At 36.2% G+C, this 19942-nt stretch overlaps 1 protein-coding gene across 4 annotated transcripts in view; it reads right to left on the bottom strand.

Moving 5' to 3' along the window:
- LOC140713675 (oxysterol-binding protein-related protein 10-like) overlaps positions 1–19942 on the bottom strand; it is a 178876-nt gene that overhangs the window by 136045 nt on the left and 22889 nt on the right. For all 4 annotated transcript variants that reach the window (XR_012095704.1, XR_012095705.1, XM_073024054.1 and 1 more), the window contains 2 exons: positions 18973–19148; positions 12858–12937 (listed from right to left, as the gene is read on the bottom strand). Coding sequence is in view for 2 of the 4 variants with exons in the window: in XM_073024054.1 (XP_072880155.1) it covers positions 12858–12937; positions 18973–19148 (256 nt within the window). In the remaining 2 variants the exon portion in view is untranslated. The remainder of the gene's footprint in view (positions 1–12857; positions 12938–18972; positions 19149–19942) is intronic.

The following is a 19942-nucleotide window of genomic DNA, read 5'->3' as shown; positions in this document are numbered from 1 at the left end:
TGGAAGATATATCACAGCAGAAGATTACAAGCAGTGTTAGTTGTTCTCATTTTGGTATGCGAATAAAGAACATTTAGAATGTCTACAATCGAAAACCTCAACTTGTTCAAATATCACTAAGTTATAAACTCAGAAATTGAAAAAAAAAGAAAATTTTCAAGAAATAATTTGTGCAAAGCATTGTATCATGATCAAGCTTGACGTACTATGTGGTCCTATCTTCCAATAAAAACTACTCTAGGTTGTAAACAGCTGGGGCTCCAATACTGATCACTTTGCACTCAAGAAGTCACAGCCACCAAACCTGAAAATTTACATTTATTCTTTGTACTCCCTGTCCATTAACCAACCTACTCACACAGATATATCCACAATCTAATTCTGTATGGCAAACTCTTTTGCAAGTCCTTACCAAAAGCCTTCTGAAAATCCAAATATCCTACATCCAATGGTTCTTTCTGTTTTATTCTGCTTGTTACAACCTTAATAACATATTGAAAATACATCTCAACCTTGTTCAATCCTATTATCACTTCGTTAAAAATAGATCCCAGCATTTTTCTTCTTTATAATGTCAGATGATCTGGTCTATTGCAGCCATTTTATCTTTTTTTAAAAAAATTATGGGCTTAGATTTACTGCCTTCCTGTCTACAGGTATAATTCTAAATTCTACTGGTCTGAAAGATAAGAGTGAGCCTATCTCCATAATTATCTTTAATAAAATCTTATAATATAGATTATCAGGTTATGGTATTATCTTTCATTTATTTTATCTCATTAACCTTAGACCTAACTGTTTTCCATTGTCTCCGGTTTTCCACATCTTATGAAGGCTATACAAAATGTTCATTTAACGTTCCTCCCAGTTATTCTCCAATACAATTCCTCCTATTTTGACTTGTAGCCAACATTAACTCTGGCTAATCAGCTCTTTTATATACTCTTACAGAAGTCTCGAGCCTCTTTTTATATTGCTTGTTATATTATTCTGATATTCTAGTTTTCCTTTTTGCTCTTTCCCAAATTCAGAAATGTTCCCAATCATCAGGTTTAATGTTCTTTTTGTGAATATTATAAACCTTCTGATTTGATCTAATACTACATTTAGCTTCTCTTGTTCACCACTGCTAGACTGTTTTTTGGTTTGGGTTTTGGTGCCTTAAAGGGAAATACATTTTCTGTAACTAATATATTAACTATTTTAATGTTGCCTCCTGTTTTAGACAGACAGACATACTTTATTGATCCCGAGGGAAATTGGGTTTTGTTACAGTCGCACCAACCAAGAATAGTGTAGAAATATAGCAATATAAAACCATAAATAATAATAAGCAAGCTATTCCAAGTGGAAATAAGTCCAGATCAGCCTATTGGCTCAGGGTGTCTGATGCTCCGAGGGAGGAGTTGTAAAGTTTGATGGCCACAGGCAGAAATGACTTCCTATGACGCTCAGTGTTACATCTCAGTGGAATGAGTCTCTGGCTGAACGTACTCCTGTGCCTAACCAGTCCATTATGGAGTGGATGGCAGACATCGTCCAAGATGGCATGCAACACTGGACAGTTTTATTTATTATCTTGTTTTTCCAGTGTTGTGCTCCAGTCTATCATATTCAACCTATACTTTTTGTATTTGTAGCTTGTTTAGATTTAAGAACTTATTTTTTAGGCTGAATAAAACATTTTCAGAGTAAGGCAGCACTCAATAAACTCAAATGTCACCAAATTTTTAGTTTAGGTAGGGTCTTAAGCATGTAATATTTTATATGAAATTAATGAGTTAAAGATAAAACATGTAATAAGACTGAGAAGGAAGTAACATTAAAATAATTTCAGCAAGGAAAATTGAGATAAAAACAAAAATATGGGTCAGAGCATGAAATTTCCAATACCTATTGAGATTTTAAGAATTTACTCTCAAAGCAATGTGGCAATCAATGATCATGGCATTCTTTCAATATTTCAGCATTTTTTTCAATATCAAGGCAAACTTCTACAGATGCACAGTGGAAAGTATCCTGACTGGTTGCATCATGATCTGGTATGGAAACACCAATGCCCAAGAATGAAAAAGCCGACAAAAAGTGGTGGACATAACCCAGCCCATCAGCTCTCCCACCACTAAGGACATCCACAAGAAATCAGTATCCATCAACAAGGACTCTCACCATCCAAGTAATTTTCTCTTCTTGCTGCTGCCATCAGAAAGAAGGTACAGGAACCTTAGGTCCAACACAACAGGTTCAGGAATAGTTATTACCCTTCAACCATCAGGCTTCTGAAACTGAGTGGATAACTTCACTTACCTCAATTCAGAATTGATCTACAACCTACAGATTAATTTTCAGGGACTCTATTACTTAGGTATTCAGATTGATCTTTTGCACATTGGTTGTTTGTCAGTTTTTGTGAGTTGATCCTATTGTATTTCTTTCTTCCACTGTGAATGCCTGCAAGAAACTAAGTCTCAAGGTAGTATATGATGAGAGATATATGTGTGTATATATATATATATATATATATATATATATATATATATATATACACACACACACACTTAGATAATGAATTTACTTTGAACTTTAGAAATAGATAAAACCAAAACTGAGAAGGACAACTCTCCAATCACATGGTAACAAACCTGGGAGAAAGGATTATGACCTGGAGAAGATTTTCATGTTTTTCTCCACTTAGCACATTACACAAGAGTAATCTACTGGCACAATACATAGATTATAAAAAGGTTCAATGGGTTCCTTTTAGAAATCCAGGATATGGTCACTAAATCAATTTTAGACTCCTGGAATCTCTAAAGAATGGTAACTAGGTAAAGATACTGAAGGCATACAGTGCCTATAAAAGTATTCACTCCCTTGGAAGTTTTCATGCTTTGTTGTTTTACAACATTGAATCACAGTGGATTTAATTTGGCTTTTTTGACACCGATCAACAGAAAAAGACTTTTTCGTGTCAATATGAAAACAGATCTCTACAAACTAATCTAAATTAATTAGAAATATTTAACATAAAAGAATTGATTGTATAAGTATTCACCCCCTTTAATATGATGCACCAAATCATCATTGGTGCTACCAACTGGTTTAAGAAGTCATATAATTAGTTAAAGTGTCCCAGCTAAATGTAAACCTGTTTGCAATCAAAGATGTTTCAATTGATTGTAGTAAAAATACATCTATATCTGGAAGGTCCAATTGCTGGCGAGTCAGTATCCTGGCAAAAACTACACTATGAAGACAAAAGAACTCTTTCATGTCCAATTAACTTAGTGAAAAGATTATCGAAAAGCACAAGTCAGGAGATGGATACAAAAAACATTCCAAGTCACTGAATATCCCTTGGAGTATAGAAATGGGAAGAAAATGGCACAGCTCTAAATATGCCTTCAGCAGATCGTCCTTAAAATATGAGTGACCGTGCAAGAAGGGGACAAGTGAGGGATACCATGTCAACTCTGGAGGAGTTACAAGCTTCAGTGGCTGAGAAGGGAGAGACTGCGCAACTGTTGCCCGGGTGCTTCACCAGTTACAGCTTTATGGAAAAGTGGCAAAGATAAAAACTAAGTTGAAAAAACTCGCATGAAACCTCTGCTAGAGTTTACCAGAAGGCATGAGGGAGACTCTTGAAGTCAGCTGGAAAAACGTTCTATGGTCTGACGAAACCAAACTTGAGTTTTTCTGCCATCAGACACATCATCAAAAATACTCCCTACTGTGAAGCATGGTGGTGGCCACATCATGTTGTGGGGATGCTTCACTGCAACAGAACCTGGAAGGCTTGTAAGGCTGGAGGGTAAAATGAATGCAGCAAAATACAGGGAAATCTTCAAGGAAAACCTGATGCAGTCTGCAAGAGAACTATGACTTAGGAGAAGATTTGTTTTTCAGCAAGACAATGACTCCAAGCATAAAACCAAAGCTATACCAGAATGGCTAAAAAAAAAACAACAAAGTTAATATCCTGGAGTGGACAAGTCAGAGTCCAGACCTCAATCCAATTGAAAATTTTTGTGGCTACACCTGTAAAGGGCTGTTCAATCATGATCTTCATGCAATCTGACAAGAGCTAGAGCAGTTTTGTAAAAATTGCAGTGTGCCGATGTGTAAAACTTGTAGAAACCTATCCACACAGACTCAAGGCTGTAATTGCTGCCAAAGGTGCATCTACTAAATACTGACGAAGGGGGTGAGTAATTATGCAATCAATTATTTTGTGTTTAATAACTGCAATAAATTTAGACCAATTTGTAGAAATTTCACTTATACACAAGTCTTTTCTGTTGATCAGTGTCAAAAAAACCAAAATAAATTCACTGTGATTCAATGCCATAAAGCAATAAAACATGAAAACTTCGAAGGGGCGGAGGGGGAAGGGTGAAAACTTTTCATAGACACTGCATCCAAAGTGCTTCTTTAAGATTAGAACAGGAAGTTCGGGAGGGAGGGTGAGGGGAGGTTTGTTTAGGGGTAAGATATAACATCGGTAGCAGAGCGAAGGGCGCTGAGTAGGCTACGGTCAATTATGGAAAACCCTGAACATCCTCTACATAGCACCATCCAGAGACAGAGAAGCAGTTTCAGCGACAGGTTGCTATCGATGCAATGCTCCTCAGACAGGATGAAGAGATCAATACTCCCCAATGCCATTCGGCTTTACAATTCAACCGCCAGGAGTAAGATATGTTAAAGTGCCGGGGTTAGGACTCAATGTATTTAAGTAAACTACTTAAGAACTTTTTAAAAGCTATTATTAATGCTTTTTGAGAGGGTGATTTTAGATGCATATCATATTTTTACTGAGTTAAGTATTGTATGTAATTAGTTTTGCTACAATAAGTGTATGGGACATTGGAAAAAATGTTGAATTTCCCCATGGGGATGAATAAAGTATCTATCTATCTATCTATCTATCTACTCACTTCTTGTACAGTTTGGGATTTTTCGTCTGGGTATATAGTTGGTTTGTTGCTTTAATTTGACTAATCAAATCTAATCGCTCTAAACAGGTCTTTCTTTTCAGATTCACAGTATATGAAATTATTTGACCCCTCAAATACGCTTTCATGGCATCCCAGACAACCTGGGATGAGATTTCAGATGACATGTTAGTGTTTAAAAAAAGTTATCTGGTCCTTCATAAATTTTACAAAATCATTATCTGACAACAAAGTTGGGTTAAAGTGCCAATATTTATTCATCTGAGGGAAACCAGGAAAATTTATAGACAGGGTAACTGGGGCATGATCCGAAATCAATATACTCTGATAATCACAAGAGCGAACAGATGGAATCAACTGGTTATCTATTAAAAAATAATCAATTCTAGTAAAAGTATGATGGACATGTGAAAAAAAGGAATAATCTCTTTCAGTAGGATAGAAAAAACCACACAGAGATACCATAATTAGAAAGAAAAGAGTGAATAGATTAAGCAGATTTACTAGGTAGTCTAGGAACAGACAACAATGGATCCAAAACTGGATCTAACCAAAATTAAAATTACCACCCAATATAATATAAACTCAAGTCAGGCAATAAAGAGAAAATATAATCAAACAAGTCCACATCATCCGAATTGGGAGCATACAGGTCAGCCAAGACTACCCTAGTATTATACAGTTTCCCAGAGACAATAATAAAACAACCATTTCTATCAGATACTTTGCTGTAAAGCTCAAAAGGAACATTTTGATTAATAAGGATTGAGAACCCCCCCCCCCCTCCCCCGGAAGGCAGAATGGAAGTGCTGTCCTACCCACCTTGACATAAGATGAGAGTTATCAAAACTACAAGAAACACATTGTTTCTTGCAAAAAAGCAAAGTCAACTTTGAGCTGCTTCAGATGTGAAAACACCATCATTCTTTTAACAGGATGGTTCAATCCCTTAACATTCCAGCTAATAAGATTCAATGGGCTAACCATTATCATTTAAAAAAAACAAAGGGTAGTAGGCATAAACACGATCAAACATTCAAATAACAGCTCTGGGGCAAAAGTATAAAACAAGAGAATCAGGAAAAAAATGTCCTGAGTAACAAAGAACTAAAGGTTCTATAAATGGTGTTGGCACTAGAGAGCCCTCCCCCACCCCAAATCCCAAAACAAGAAAACTACCAAAAAAAAGCAACAAGCTCTACAGAAAAATAACCACCACAAAAACCAACTTCCAGTTTCTTAACATCATCGTAAACTCTGCTTAACAATTCAAAAACCAGAGAACTTATGCACTACGAATTAAAATTATAAAGAGAAACAGCTCATCAAAAAGTATTAAACTTAACTCAAAGTAATAATCCAGAGTAGCCTACCTGTGAGAAACTATGAAAAAAAATTCAGTAATTTAAAAAGAAAACGGGGGGGAAAAAAGAGAAAAAAAGTACTTATTGGACATTTTAAATAATCAGACCAAATCTGAAGGAGTCGAAATGTCAGGGAGAGCTTCTGTAACCCAGTTAAGCCATTTTTTGCCCCCAGTACTATTCGGAGATGAGCTGGATAACACAGAGAAGGCCTGAATCCATGATTCTAAAACTCCTTCATAACTTCTTTACACTCGGCACGCTGCCTCAGAACTTAAGGAACATAATCCTCAACAATACGGATAGAATGACCCTTGTAATCCAATTTATCTCTCTGACATGCTTCCATGATCAAAAGGTTTTTCACCTGATATTGATGAAAACAGAGCATAACTGGACATGGCCTAAAGCCCAACCTGAGCTTGGCCAGAAAAGTACTGTGAGCTCTGTCTAACTCGGGTGGGGTCAGAAGAACATCCTTCCTAAAAATCTCAGAGTGAAGACGACAAAAATTCAACAGGACACTTTCGATAGCCTCTGGCAGACCGAGGATTCGTAGATAATGACGTCTGCTCTGACCTTCGAGATCAGTTATTTTGGATGTTAACTTGCTCTCTCAAATTGGAACAAACGGCTTCCAGCTGCTGAACATGACATGTTAAATCTTCGGTCACTGACTCAAGATGAGAGACACGCTCAGCATGATCCTCCACTTTGGAAATAATTTCATCCAATTTTGACTCCAATGAACTGAAAGAAGACTTATATTCAGATATAATCTCTTGTCAATGCTGTTCCAAAATGGAGATAATCTCGGCAGAGGAACCAGAGACAGTCACAGAGAATTCTTTTTCCCCCAGATTTAGGGAGCTTTGAGGCCATTGTAGGACAGGTGTTTTCGCAGGCAGGTAGGAGAACAAAAAAGTTAGCAGTCTAGAGTAGAAAAAAAGGAGATGAGGAGTACGGAGAAATAGTGCGGCAGTTTTAAGCGACTAAACTATCGCCATCTTACCGGAAGTCCGCCATGTATCTATATTGTGTATTGTATTTTGTGACGTGTGTATTGTGGTTATCTGTCACATGGGTTGGGCAAGGTAGAAGCAAATGAGTCTAGTTACGTATTCTTCCTTTGTCTTAGTTGTTTAGTTAGTCTAGTGGGTAGGTGTTGAGACACACCTATTTTCTTGCTGACCTCTAATTGGAATGCTATTAGAATGTTATTTAATTGCTAAATGGGACACTATTGGAACATCAACTGGATTGCTAACTTTGCTTAAATATGTATAGAATGCCAATTCTATAGTGTTAATTAGAACATTTTGTTACACTGATTGGAACCCTAAAGTTGCTACATCACTGATTTTGTTTTGATAGGCTATAAGGTCACTTGTCTTTGCTGATTTTTGTAATAAAGGGTCAAATGCACCATTTTTGACTTTGAAACTTCTTTATTTGGAAGCACGTCATACAGTGTCAATTTCCTAGCTTAAGTCTCTCAGTGATTTTGGATTGTTTTAAAGTAACCACTACATTTTGTCAACAAAAAAAAACTGTTATATCAAACGAACACCAGTCTATGGCAAAGGAATGTCTTGGACCTGTTGGCAAAATTGGACTCACAACACTGAGAACACCACATTGGAAACTCGAGCAGTTTACGGTAAGATTATCTGCGACATTTTATTGATTTATGCTGTGTGTTGTAGTTTGAATACAGATTTGAATGGTCAGTGCTGCCTGTTCATTGGGGATCATTGCAGATCATGTGGTCTTTGCCTGAGGGATTGTCACTTTGTTTTATTAAAATGCTGAAACATTCCAGTTGTTGACATTTAAACTGAGGGCTGTTTGCTTGGTCTGGTTTAGGTTCTGTGGATGCAAAGAGAGTTTATTTGTTGACTATGTTTATTGAATCGAATATCGATAGTGCTGCAGGCGAACAAAGAGTCACACAACTAGAGAAAGTAACATGATTGTATTGAAGCATAGAGATGGCACCAACAACCCTGCAAATGGGGCTTACAAAAGAGAAATTAAAGCTGAAGCTAAGGCTAATCTAATCGCCAGTCTTCAAAAGGAATACAAAACAAATGTGAACAAAATTTAAGGTTTAATACCATCAATTAATTAAACAAAATGCCTTACAAATGCAATCTCATTTTGAGGTTTGACTAACCTCTTTGAAGCAGTTGCTAAGCAACATCACTTGCTAAACTCATTACTTTCCAAGCTCAAGCAGGAAAGACAAAATAAGATGTTTTTTCAAGCATTGATCATTATTATAGTGCATTTATAGGGGATGTGAAACAATGGCTGAACCAAATATGTTATATTGAAGGTCATGTTGCTGGAACAGTGAATATATGTCTCACCATCCACCAGACAATGTCTCTCAAATACCAAGGCATGCTCTGATTAAGCATATAGCAGATGACCCACAAGATGACGTGAAACCGAATGACAGTGTGCCTAATGTCAATGCTCAAAGTTCTGTTGCAGGAAGAAAATCTTCTGCACATACAACCTCCTCCGCATGCATTAAAAAAGACAGATTTCATTGCATGAGTTGCACATCAATAATTATTGAAGGACAAGCATGCACTGGAAGAGCAAGAGGAACAGCTATGGAAAAGGAAGAAACAACGCAAGTTGGAGGAAGAAATTGACGCACATATGGCTAAAGTTAATACGCTATGGGATTCAAGTATGGCGGGTGCTCCAAGTGCTCTAGCAGGACAGTCCTATGGTGTGAGTGTGAGGCACAAAGAGAAACAAAAATACTCAATGTCAATGCTGATTTATTTGTTCCTCAAGTGTCTGTGAAACATGAACAAGTGGTAGTTCAGGGTGTTTACTAACAGCCTGTACTAATGAGGCATGCTCACAGGGACATTAACTTGCTCATTTTAGATGATAAATGTCAAAATAGTACTATTGATATTATGAAGAAGCAAAATAAAATAACAACCTTATTGGCATAACAATAACACAATCCATCTTTGACTAAAAGAGAGATTTAGATTTTTGATGGCAATCCAATGCTGTATCATGCAATTGTTAAGGGATTTTGAAAGCAAGACCGATAGCTATAGTGACTGCTTCCATTTCCTTAAACACCAGATATCACCCTAGAGAACCTGTCAAAGGTTGCCAGCATGTTGACTCTAAGAAAGGATACCTAAAAGCTTTACTACAGATACATTTTGGTAATGAACAGAAAATTGCTTCCACCAACACGTAAAAGATTCTTTCGTAGGTACCTATGAAATCTGAAGGTGTGAAGGCTCTTCAAGACTAGTCTTTTATTTAGGGGCTATTGCAATGCCATGGAAGAAGAGCAGTACAAGTGGTGTGTACCACCACATTGCCCTATATGCTTAGGAATAAATGGAGAACAGTGATTGTAAACAGCAAGAAAGGCATGACAATAAGATTTCTTTCCCTGACATTTTTGATTTTATAGAAGGGCAAGTAAAGATTGCTAGACACTCAGTGTTTGGGAGTATACAGGATGCTCAGTCATCAGCAATAAGCAAAAATGTAAAACTAAGTCACAATTTCATCCCAAGGCAAAAGGAAGCAGCTTTGACACTACTGTAGCCACTGTGAGAAGTAATGCTAAACCTGAACCTGGAACTGCAGAACTTTCATCATCCGAAAGGGTTTGTTTATCCTGCAAGAGTCAACACACTCTGGATCCATGCCCTCAGCTGGAGAAAAGGGCTTACTGTGAGAAGATTGCCTTTCTAAAAGAAAACTGTGTTGGCTTTGGCTGTTTGTGTACTGGACACATCAGCAAGGATTACAGGAAGCATCTTTCATGCAAGGTATGCAATGGCAAACATCCTAGCATACTTCATATTCACTCTAACAAAAAGGATCCAGAACCAAAAAACAAGCCATGAAAGAGCCGACCACAGCAGAACTTCAGCTGGATGATCTGAAAGACAGGAGGAGTGTTACAATGAATGCCATGCAGATTGACAAGGAGGTGGACGCAGTAACACATATTATCCATCACTTCTCATCTTGGACCAATTTGAGGAAGACAGTGGCCTGGATTCTTAGATTTAAGAACTTGCTCTCGTTTCTTAGTCAGAAGAGGCAACAAGTGAACACTGTTCTTACTCAGTCTGACTTGCAAAAAGAACAAGGATATGCTATGGAGAGAGAGGTTGAGAAGGCCAAAGGTCAGACTGGCCAAGATTGTCTCTCAATGGAAGAGCACAAAAAGGCTGAAATGGAGATAACTGGGTTTTGCCAAATAAAAAGATTTCCAGATGAATTATCAAGTGGTGACGAGAGGGCGTACAGGACTGAGATATGCCAACTGGTGGAGTGGTGGCACAGCAACAACCTGGCACTCAACATTAGTAAGACAAAAGAGCTGATTGTGGACTTCAAGAAGAGTAAGACGAAGGAACACGTACCAATCCCCATAGAGGGATGAGAAGTGGCGAGAGTGAGCAGTTTCAAGTTTCTGGGTGTCAAGATCTCCAAGGATCTAACCTGGTCCCAACATATCAATGCAGTTATAAATAAGACAAGACTTCATTAAGAGTTTAAAGACATTTGGCATATCAACAAATACGCTCAAAAAACTTCTACAGATGTAGCATGGAGAGCATTCTGACAGGCTGTAACACTGTCTGGTATTGGGGTGGGGGGGGGGTGGGGGGCGCTACTGCACAGGACCAAAAGAAGCTGCAGAGTGTTGCAAGTCTATTCAGCTCCATCTTGGGTACTACCCTACAAAGAACCCAAGACATTTTCAGGGAGCAGTGTCTCAGAAGGGCAACATCCATTATTAAGGACCTCCGGCACCCAGGGCATGCCCTTTTCTCACTGTTACCATCAGGTAGGAGGTACAGAAGCCTGAAGGCACACACTCAGCGATTCAGGAACAGCTTCTTTCCCTCTGCCATCCGATTCCTAAATGGCCACCTTGGAGACTACTTCACTTTTTTAATATGCAGTATTTGTTTTTTTTTTGCATGTTTTTAATCTATTCAATATATGTATTCAGTAATTCATTTACTTATTTATTATTATTTTATCTCTTCTATATTATGTATTGCATTGAACTGCTGCCGCTGTTTACAAATTTCACATCACATGCCAGTGATAATAAACCTGATTCTGATATTCATTTATTTTACTCACTGTTTTGTACATAACTAATCCTTTATCTGTGTTTACATTTACCTCAAATTCATAAGCTATACTGTATACTGTACTTTATATAATACCTTATCAAATATCTTTTAAAAATCCAAACATACTAAACCTTCTGACTTTCCATTTATGCCTATACTGGTAATATCCTCAGAAAGCTATTAACTTTGTTAAACATAGTTAAAGGAAACAGTGAGATTATAAACAACAAATTACAAAGAACTAGGGTAATAATCAAAACATGATCCTGAAAGAGAGTACTGGATAAGTTGAATTGTTAAGGCTGTAAGAGTAAGCAAGCAGGGAAATGGTGTGGAGATGGAAAAGATTCGGCTAAGCCATAAATGAGTTATCTTAAGGAGAGCTGCTGCTGTTATAGTAAGCCATAAGGCATGTTATATGTCTTTGATCTATCTTACTGGACCTAAAGGAAACAAAGTTAGCTTCTCAATTCTAAAAAACCTTATTCATCCATTATCCAATGCAACATGGCTATGTAGCCATGAATAAACCATCACACACATTGTCATGACATATCAAATATTCATATTTGAAAACAAAATGCTAGATCCAAAGTCTCCATCTATTTGTCTATATCAAACAGAAAAACACCAAAAATAAAAAGTGACAATCATTTAAGGCATTTAGCAAACATAGTCACGGACAAATAGTCCTTAAATTTAAATAATGGATAACTTAAAATATTACTTTTAAGAGTTATGAACCAGCCACATTGGTAAGTACATTGAAGCAAGTTTCACACAAGTTTATGGCTATAATCATGGTTTATATTTAATTTTGTTTTACACAAAAAAAAACCTCCAAAGCATTCAAATTATTTATAATTGTTTTGGAATTTTAAAAATTCTCAAATAATGGGCATTACTCAGCAGGCATTCATTACCCATTCTAAATTACATAAAAGGTGGAAGTGGGCTGCTATCTGCTTGGACCTGAGCAGTTTGTAACAACCAAGTTGTTTGGTAGGGCATTTCAGTGGGCAGCCACCACCTTTGCTGGTCTGGAGATGAAAAAGAAAAAAAGGGAGAAGGATTCACAAAACACACAGATCAGTGAACTTGATGATTTTTAATCATGTTGTGATTTCATTATGAATACCAGCTTTTCTAGATTAATTTAATCCACTGAATTTAATTTTTTTTTATCCACTGTGGTACTCCTTACTGCAAATCAGTAGGCCTTTGGATTACTAGTGCAGTAATGTAACCACTTTACCAATGGTCTTTCAATATTTGATCGAAACAGAAGTAGTGTAAGCTTTAAATGTTAATATTGTGCATTTTAGATCACAATGTCAGGGTGGGGTATAGCATTTTGGTTCTTCAATACAATAACCCTTTACCTTGGCATTATTGTCTGTGTGGTGCTTGGCAGTAGCCTGAAGCTGGTTCACCCAGTAGAATCTCTCTTTGGCATCTCCCGCTGCAGTGCAGAAAGTAGACATACAAGAAAAAAAAAAGATGCCAAGTTTTCTTTTAAAAAGAAAATACAGTTATAAAGAATGGCAGATGAAAACAAAATAGTACAATCTATACTAAACATTTTCATTAAGTATTTGTAAATAGCTTAAATGAGTAAACCAGCTGTGATTACACAAAATAGGCAAATGTAAAATCAGACCTGATGAATACAAAACAATACCAAGGCCTTTCTAAAATTAGGCAGATCCAGAGTTGAAACATCAAAATATGCAAAATATAATGGATGGACAATCACTAATTGGGTCTAAAACATTTGTAATTATAATACTTTATAAACCTGAAATATGTTAAGTTTCTAAATTAGTACTACTTTACTTCTGCATTAAATCTCACTCTTTAATAATTTCACATATGGTCCATTTTAAATCTTTTTCTATGCTAATAAAATCTATGTATCAGGTATTATTATTCTTTATATACTTTTTTAATGTAAATATATCTTGTTAACCGATGGCCAAAGCCAACACCATGCTCCTGTGATATAATCAGTTTCTTTGAAAAGCCTTAGCATACCTACTGAAGACTTGTAAAACTAGAAACAATATGAACCATAAAAATACTTAAGGCATTTATAGGTAACTCTATTTTCTATGATTGCAATAGGGGCATGGACTCAATTGCTTGAAATGGGTCAACACCGTCAAAACAATCAATTCTTAACTTAAAAATTTATGTAGGCACGTGTTCATTATTGGTATCAAGCATGATTTCTCTCATTTATATCCTATGCCTACCTATCTTTGTATCTGGTTATGTTTAGTAAGGGATCGGCCATTCTTACCAGGTCCATTTTTAGATCACTTTTTATACGAATAAATTATACCTTTATTTATGTTTAATGCTTTCTAATTTATTATGCATTAATTAGAAACAGATTTAACTTGTCATTGCAACATACTGCAATCCTTACCCACAGTACCCAGTTTTTAAATCTGCAGACCAATCTTGAGAAAATACTCAACAATCTACTATATTTGTACCATAACATACAAGATAAACAAATCTTAGCTCATGATACATCATGAGACACTGAGTTGCAGCTCTGCCTCAAGCTAACCATGTTAATGAGTGACTGAAGATGGATCACAGAATGCCAAATTTGGATAGAGCCTATAAATCAAAAGTCGAGCAAAATCTCTGAGATCATTTTGAGAAGATTAAATATGATTAACAATGTGGAACATTCTATACAAGTATATCTTCACACCTTCACAGAATCATAGTAAAGCACACAAGAGAAAAAAAAAAGGCCACTTAGTTCATCTAGACCATGCTGGTCGAAAAAGAGCTAGACAGTCAAATGAGACATACATAGTAAATGGCAGAGCCCCAAAGATTGTGGATGAAACAGAGACCTAGGATACCATGGTTCCCTGAAAGCGGCAAGATGACAGTGTGGAGTTACTGGGGTGAAGGGTCTATTTCCATGTTGTCTCTCTTTATGATCCTATAATTCCACTATGATGTTAAAGTCATACATCATGCATGCCTTCATCAGAGGAGGCATCAAATACGAAAGTTTGGACATCATGTTACAACCATTCAGAACATTGCTTAGGCCATATATGGACTGTTGTGTGCAATTCTGGTCGCTACACTAAAAAAAGAATGTGACTACACTGGAGAAGCTGTGATAGAGATTCAGCAGGGGGCTGCTTAGATTGGAAGGTTTATTAATATTAAGGTTAGGCTGAAGTTTGTTTTCACTGGAGTAAAAGAGGCTGATAGATAACCTCAAACAATCCTCATGAAGGGTCTCAGCCCAAAGTGTCAAATGTTTTTTTTTTCATTTTCATAGATTCTTCCTGACTTGCTGAGTTCCTTGAACATTTTGTGTGTGTTGCTGAGGGGGGACACAATAAAAGTATATAAATTTTTGAGAGACCTAGGTAAGGTAAATAGAAAGAATGTCTTTATCATAATGAGTTGTACAAAACAAAAGGGAACTGCTTTGAGGCAAGAGAGAACTGGAGGGAATCAAAAGATAGGATTCTTCACTGAAAGAATGGTTATAACGGAATAACTGTGCCAGAGGAGGTGTTGGAAACAGATATAATCCAAGCATTGCTTAGGCACCTCTATAGGCACTTAAGTAGCTATGGCAAAGAAGACTACAAACTTCATGTGGGTAAGTTGATGTAGTAGAATGAGATACAATAGTAAGCATGGATGTGATGGACCAAGGGGGCCTGTTGCTATGCTTTCCAACTCTTATGGCTTTCATCCATCATCTGGGTGAAATTAATAATTCCTCATCTTCCACCTATTCCTTCTAAATCTTTTCCCCAGGTTTTTGATGCCTCCATTAAGAGAAAATGGTTCTTCCTCATTTAATGGTTTTAGGCTTCTCTTACAACTTTAAACCTCTTTGCAGCTTTCTCCATTCCAAATGAAAACCTTCCTGATGTTATCAATATTTCTTCAATGCTAATGTTTTTTGTTCTCACAATATCTCTTAAATCTCTTACATACTCTCCAGTGCAATTACATCATACCAGTAATGCAGTGACTAGAGCTGAACACTGTACTCAAGCTGTGCTTTTACTAATTAACAGCTTGTCCTGACACAGAATACTCATCAACTATTACCTTTCATTTTCTGCCATTAGCCAGTTTGAGTCTTATTTGCCCCTTTTTTCTCAGATTCTGTAGGTTTCTACTTATATCTAAAAATTCGTCAGTCATATAGAATCTTGACAAAAGTCTTGCAGAAATTTAGGTGGACTACAATAAACTTACTGTCCTCATCAATCCTACCACCACAGAAGATTCCATGAAGTTCATCTATATTGGCCCTTCCATTATAAATCCAGGTTGCCCATAATGTAACTTTTTTCTTTCCAAATGAGGGTTACTGCCAAGCTTCAGAATTGACTCTAATAACTTGGCTACTATTAAAGTTTAATTGTTCATTACCTTCTCCCTTTTAAAACAATGATACAATGTATTGGAAGAACATAACCAGAAAGGATTGGAAAAAAGTATAACTTATGGTTTTTCGTCAATTATTTTAATTAACAGCCTAGAGATTTTTTAAATCTGTTTGGAAATTTTTGTTTTAAGATACTTCCTCATAATGTTTGTCCAACCTGAAGTTTTACACTCTTCCTTGACTACAATGTTGCCATCTTACTTTTTTTTTTTAAAACACAATATAGCCACAACACAAAGATCCTTACATCCACTGTCATTATTTAGATCATATTTTACTTCCCAGCAAGCCTAACTCTCTGCATATGCATCTTTATGCTCATTATGCAATTATAAAACAGCTTTGAACCTACAGTATTTAAATCTGTAATAGTCACTCAGTGGATTTCCTAAAATTCTACCTGCAGTGAAGAAACTTCTTGCATCAGGAGTCAAATGGCACTATACAAAGTAAAATGACACACACATCATCTAAACTCATTCATTCTCCATCCATATAAGACCAAGGCAACACCTTTTAAATTTTGATATTTATCTTATTAGGTATCCAGAAGTCAGCTACGAGGAAGCTGACATTGCTGTGGTGAACATTTTGCCAGTCAGCAATCCATAATCGTTTCAGTAATTAGATGTTATTTGGCAACATAAATAAAGCCATGAAACTAAGGAAGATCTTGATTGATGCAACTTAATACTAGATGCCCTGTCCACAGGTTTTTATCACAACGTATCCACGTTTACATCAAATAATTACCTTGCTAACCTTCAATAACTGTCTCTGTATGAGGAAACATTTTATATTCTAATAATTCCCCAAATAAGCAAAAATCTCCTTCCTCTTTATTCTTTCTGATCACTTCATTTTCTTGATTCATCGTCCTCACCCAGACAGCTTAACCCTCACTCTTCAGAGGTTTACAACGTACAAGGCTCCCAATACAGTTATTCATTATAGCAAAATAATTTCAGTCACTCCATACAACTTCTAATTCTGGCATTATCCTGATGAACCTATCATGCACTTATGACTTCTATCAGTTTAAAAATCTAAGATTTGCTGTCCATAAATTTACCCAACTTTCAACAAACAGATTGGACAAATGTATCCTTGGCTCTTCCCTATTGCAGTGCATGCTTTCGTGGTTTTAATTATTTCCATTCAATCTTCAAGAATTGCATTTACTTGCAAATATCCCTCCATTTCTTCACACTTTAAGTTCATCACATTCTCCTATTTTAGTGGAAAAGAAAATCTTTTTCATTAGATTATATATGCCATCTGTGTAGTTATCTGCTGGGTTGCATTCATCATGGGTCACAATGTTTGCTGACCATCTACTTTGTATCAAAACTTCAGTATCATTCTTGAGTCTGACCAAAGCATCCAGATAGGGAGAGCAAAATCTTCTTCAGTGTAGGTTTCTACTGTACATTTACAATTCATTTCTACCCAAGTTAGATCCATAAGCCTCAATCTGCTTTCCAGTCCATCAATTTTCTATCAATACAAGTGGATTACTTATCAATCATCTGATATTCCTTGTAAGAGGACGCATAAAACATGTTATGAAATACATTCAAAAAGTCTAAGTACATAAACCTAAACCATACCCCTTTCTACTACTTGGCTAAAACACCTTGCCTTTATCACTGACTGTAAACATCAGCTCTAAATTCTATGTTTACAGATGTCAATCAGCTGTGTATCTACAACTGCTTGCTTTATTGTTTTTAGCATAATGATGTTCATAAGATAATAACACTTCTACATATCATAAATTTTAAATCACTATTTATTGATTTCAAGTGTTTGCCCAAAGGTAATATTCAATTAAAAGTCTTGATAGGATGGTTATGATTATGGCAATGTTTTCATTAAACTTTCAAACAATTTGCATCCATAAGACTGAGACTTGATGCTCATGGCTGTTCACTTTCTAGGCAAGAGGATGGTACATAATCATTAATAATCATACTGTTAAGGGTTTATGTTGTTAATTACCATTTTAATGACCTTAATAGTCAATTAAAATGTAAATATTACAACATGATGTGCTGGAAGACAAGCACAAAATGCTAATTCAAAAAGGAGATCAGCTAGAAATGACACACTCTTGGTCACATTTACTTTTGATTTGTATTTTAATAACAGTGCCTACCATTAAGTCATCATTATTGTTGTTCCTAAATCTGTACATTATATACAGCTAATGACAGTTTATGAGAATTTTTGTTTTGGAAAAAGGAGAAACTCTCCTTTAATTCAAAGAATGGCAAAAGAAAAATACATTTTGAAATAAGTCTACAAAAGAAAACCTTCCAAGTTGACCAACTACAATAGAGTAGTTAGAACTGATTGTATGGGGGAGGAAGTGCTGGTATTCTTTTGATGCAGTACATCTTAAATCCATTTCATCTTTTGCTTAAGGATTGCTGTATGTAGGAATCTGAAAACTCCTATTCTTCAATTATGTGTACATATGCACACACTGTACATTTTCCCAAACTTACTCAGTGGTTTTAGTTAGATACTATTTTAAATAATTTCCACATCAGTTCAAAAGCTTCTTCGCCATCAAGTATAACTAACTGGACACTGAAACACAAGATTGCAAGCTTCTTAAAAGTTCAAAGTATGAGATGTTCTAATTTTAAAAATATTTGTATCTTTCTCTCAAACATTTCTTTGCTTCAGGATGGAAATGTTTCCAATTATAAAGTGTTAATTTTCTCCTTTCTGAGAATCAATATTCCAAGTCTCTAGCTGATTAAAAGACTCCTCCAATTATGGATTGCTGTTTTTATTTCATTAATTTGAACTTTCTGAAAACAAAAATCAAATTATCAAATTTAAGTGCATGCTTCTTTACAAACAATTTCATAAATTGAAATAAGATTAACAACCATAAAAGTGAAATTCATATAGAATCATATCTCATATATATACACTTCTATAACATGCTTGTAATCACTGAAGTTCTCGTGATTTTCAGGAATAAAATTGATGCAGTATTTTCTTATTTAAAATGTAATAGTGTTCAGTACCTCTGAGTTTATACAGTTCACCACTGGCAGCTTGAACTATAAACATGTGAGAATCTTCATCACTGAACGAGATCACTGCACCAGACAAATATAGAACTCCTCGCGGCTTCTGACCTTTGCACTGCTCATTTACAAAGTACTGCAGTACGCCCAACTCGCAGTTCAGAACAAAATACCTGCATCACAAAAATATTCTGCATTAATATTTACATCAGCAACTCATTTGTCAGATTATGCAATACATTGTACACCACAAAAATATATCTCTACTTTTCTTTTATATTCAAGTGTTGTGGGTTTTACAGGCTGCACCAGCACTTAATTTCCCATCCCTCATTGTCCTTGAAAAGTTGGGGCTCAGCTGCCTTCTTGAACTACTGCAGTCCTTGTGTTGTGAATACACCCACAATGTTGGTAGAGTGTGTTCCAGGATATTGACCCAAAAACTTTGAAGGAACAACAATATATTTCCAAGTCAGGACTGTGTGTGCTTTGGAAGAAACCTTCCAGCTGATAATGCACCTATGTTTTTAATGTCCTTTTCCTTCTAACTAGAAGAGGATGTGGGTTTAGAAGTGCTTTCTAAGGAGCCTTTTTTTAAGTTGCTGCAGTGCATCATGCAGTACAAACTGCTGCTACTGTGCATCAGTGGTGAAATGAGTGAATGGTTGTGAATGAGGTGCCTATCAAGCAGCTACTATGTCCTGTATGGTGTCAGGCATCTTGAGTGGAGACGAAGCTGCTCTCATCCAGGTAAGTAGAGGGTATTCTATCATGGTCCTGACTTGAACCTTGTAGACAGTGGGCAGACTTTAGGGAATTGAATGGCAAGTTAGCCACCACAGGATTCCTAGCCTCTGGCCTGCTCTTGTAGCCCCCACTGTGTACATGGCTACTCCAGTTCCATTTGAGGTGATTGGTAATACCTACGATATTGATAGTGGGGTATTAGGTTGAGTATACATTCTGT

Source organism: Hemitrygon akajei, chromosome 20 (assembly GCF_048418815.1).
Source record: "Hemitrygon akajei chromosome 20, sHemAka1.3, whole genome shotgun sequence".
In the NCBI taxonomy this organism is placed as follows: domain Eukaryota; kingdom Metazoa; phylum Chordata; class Chondrichthyes; order Myliobatiformes; family Dasyatidae; genus Hemitrygon; species Hemitrygon akajei.
The sequence above is the reverse complement of the archived record's forward strand: the minus strand, read 5'-3'. Positions and strand labels throughout refer to the sequence as shown.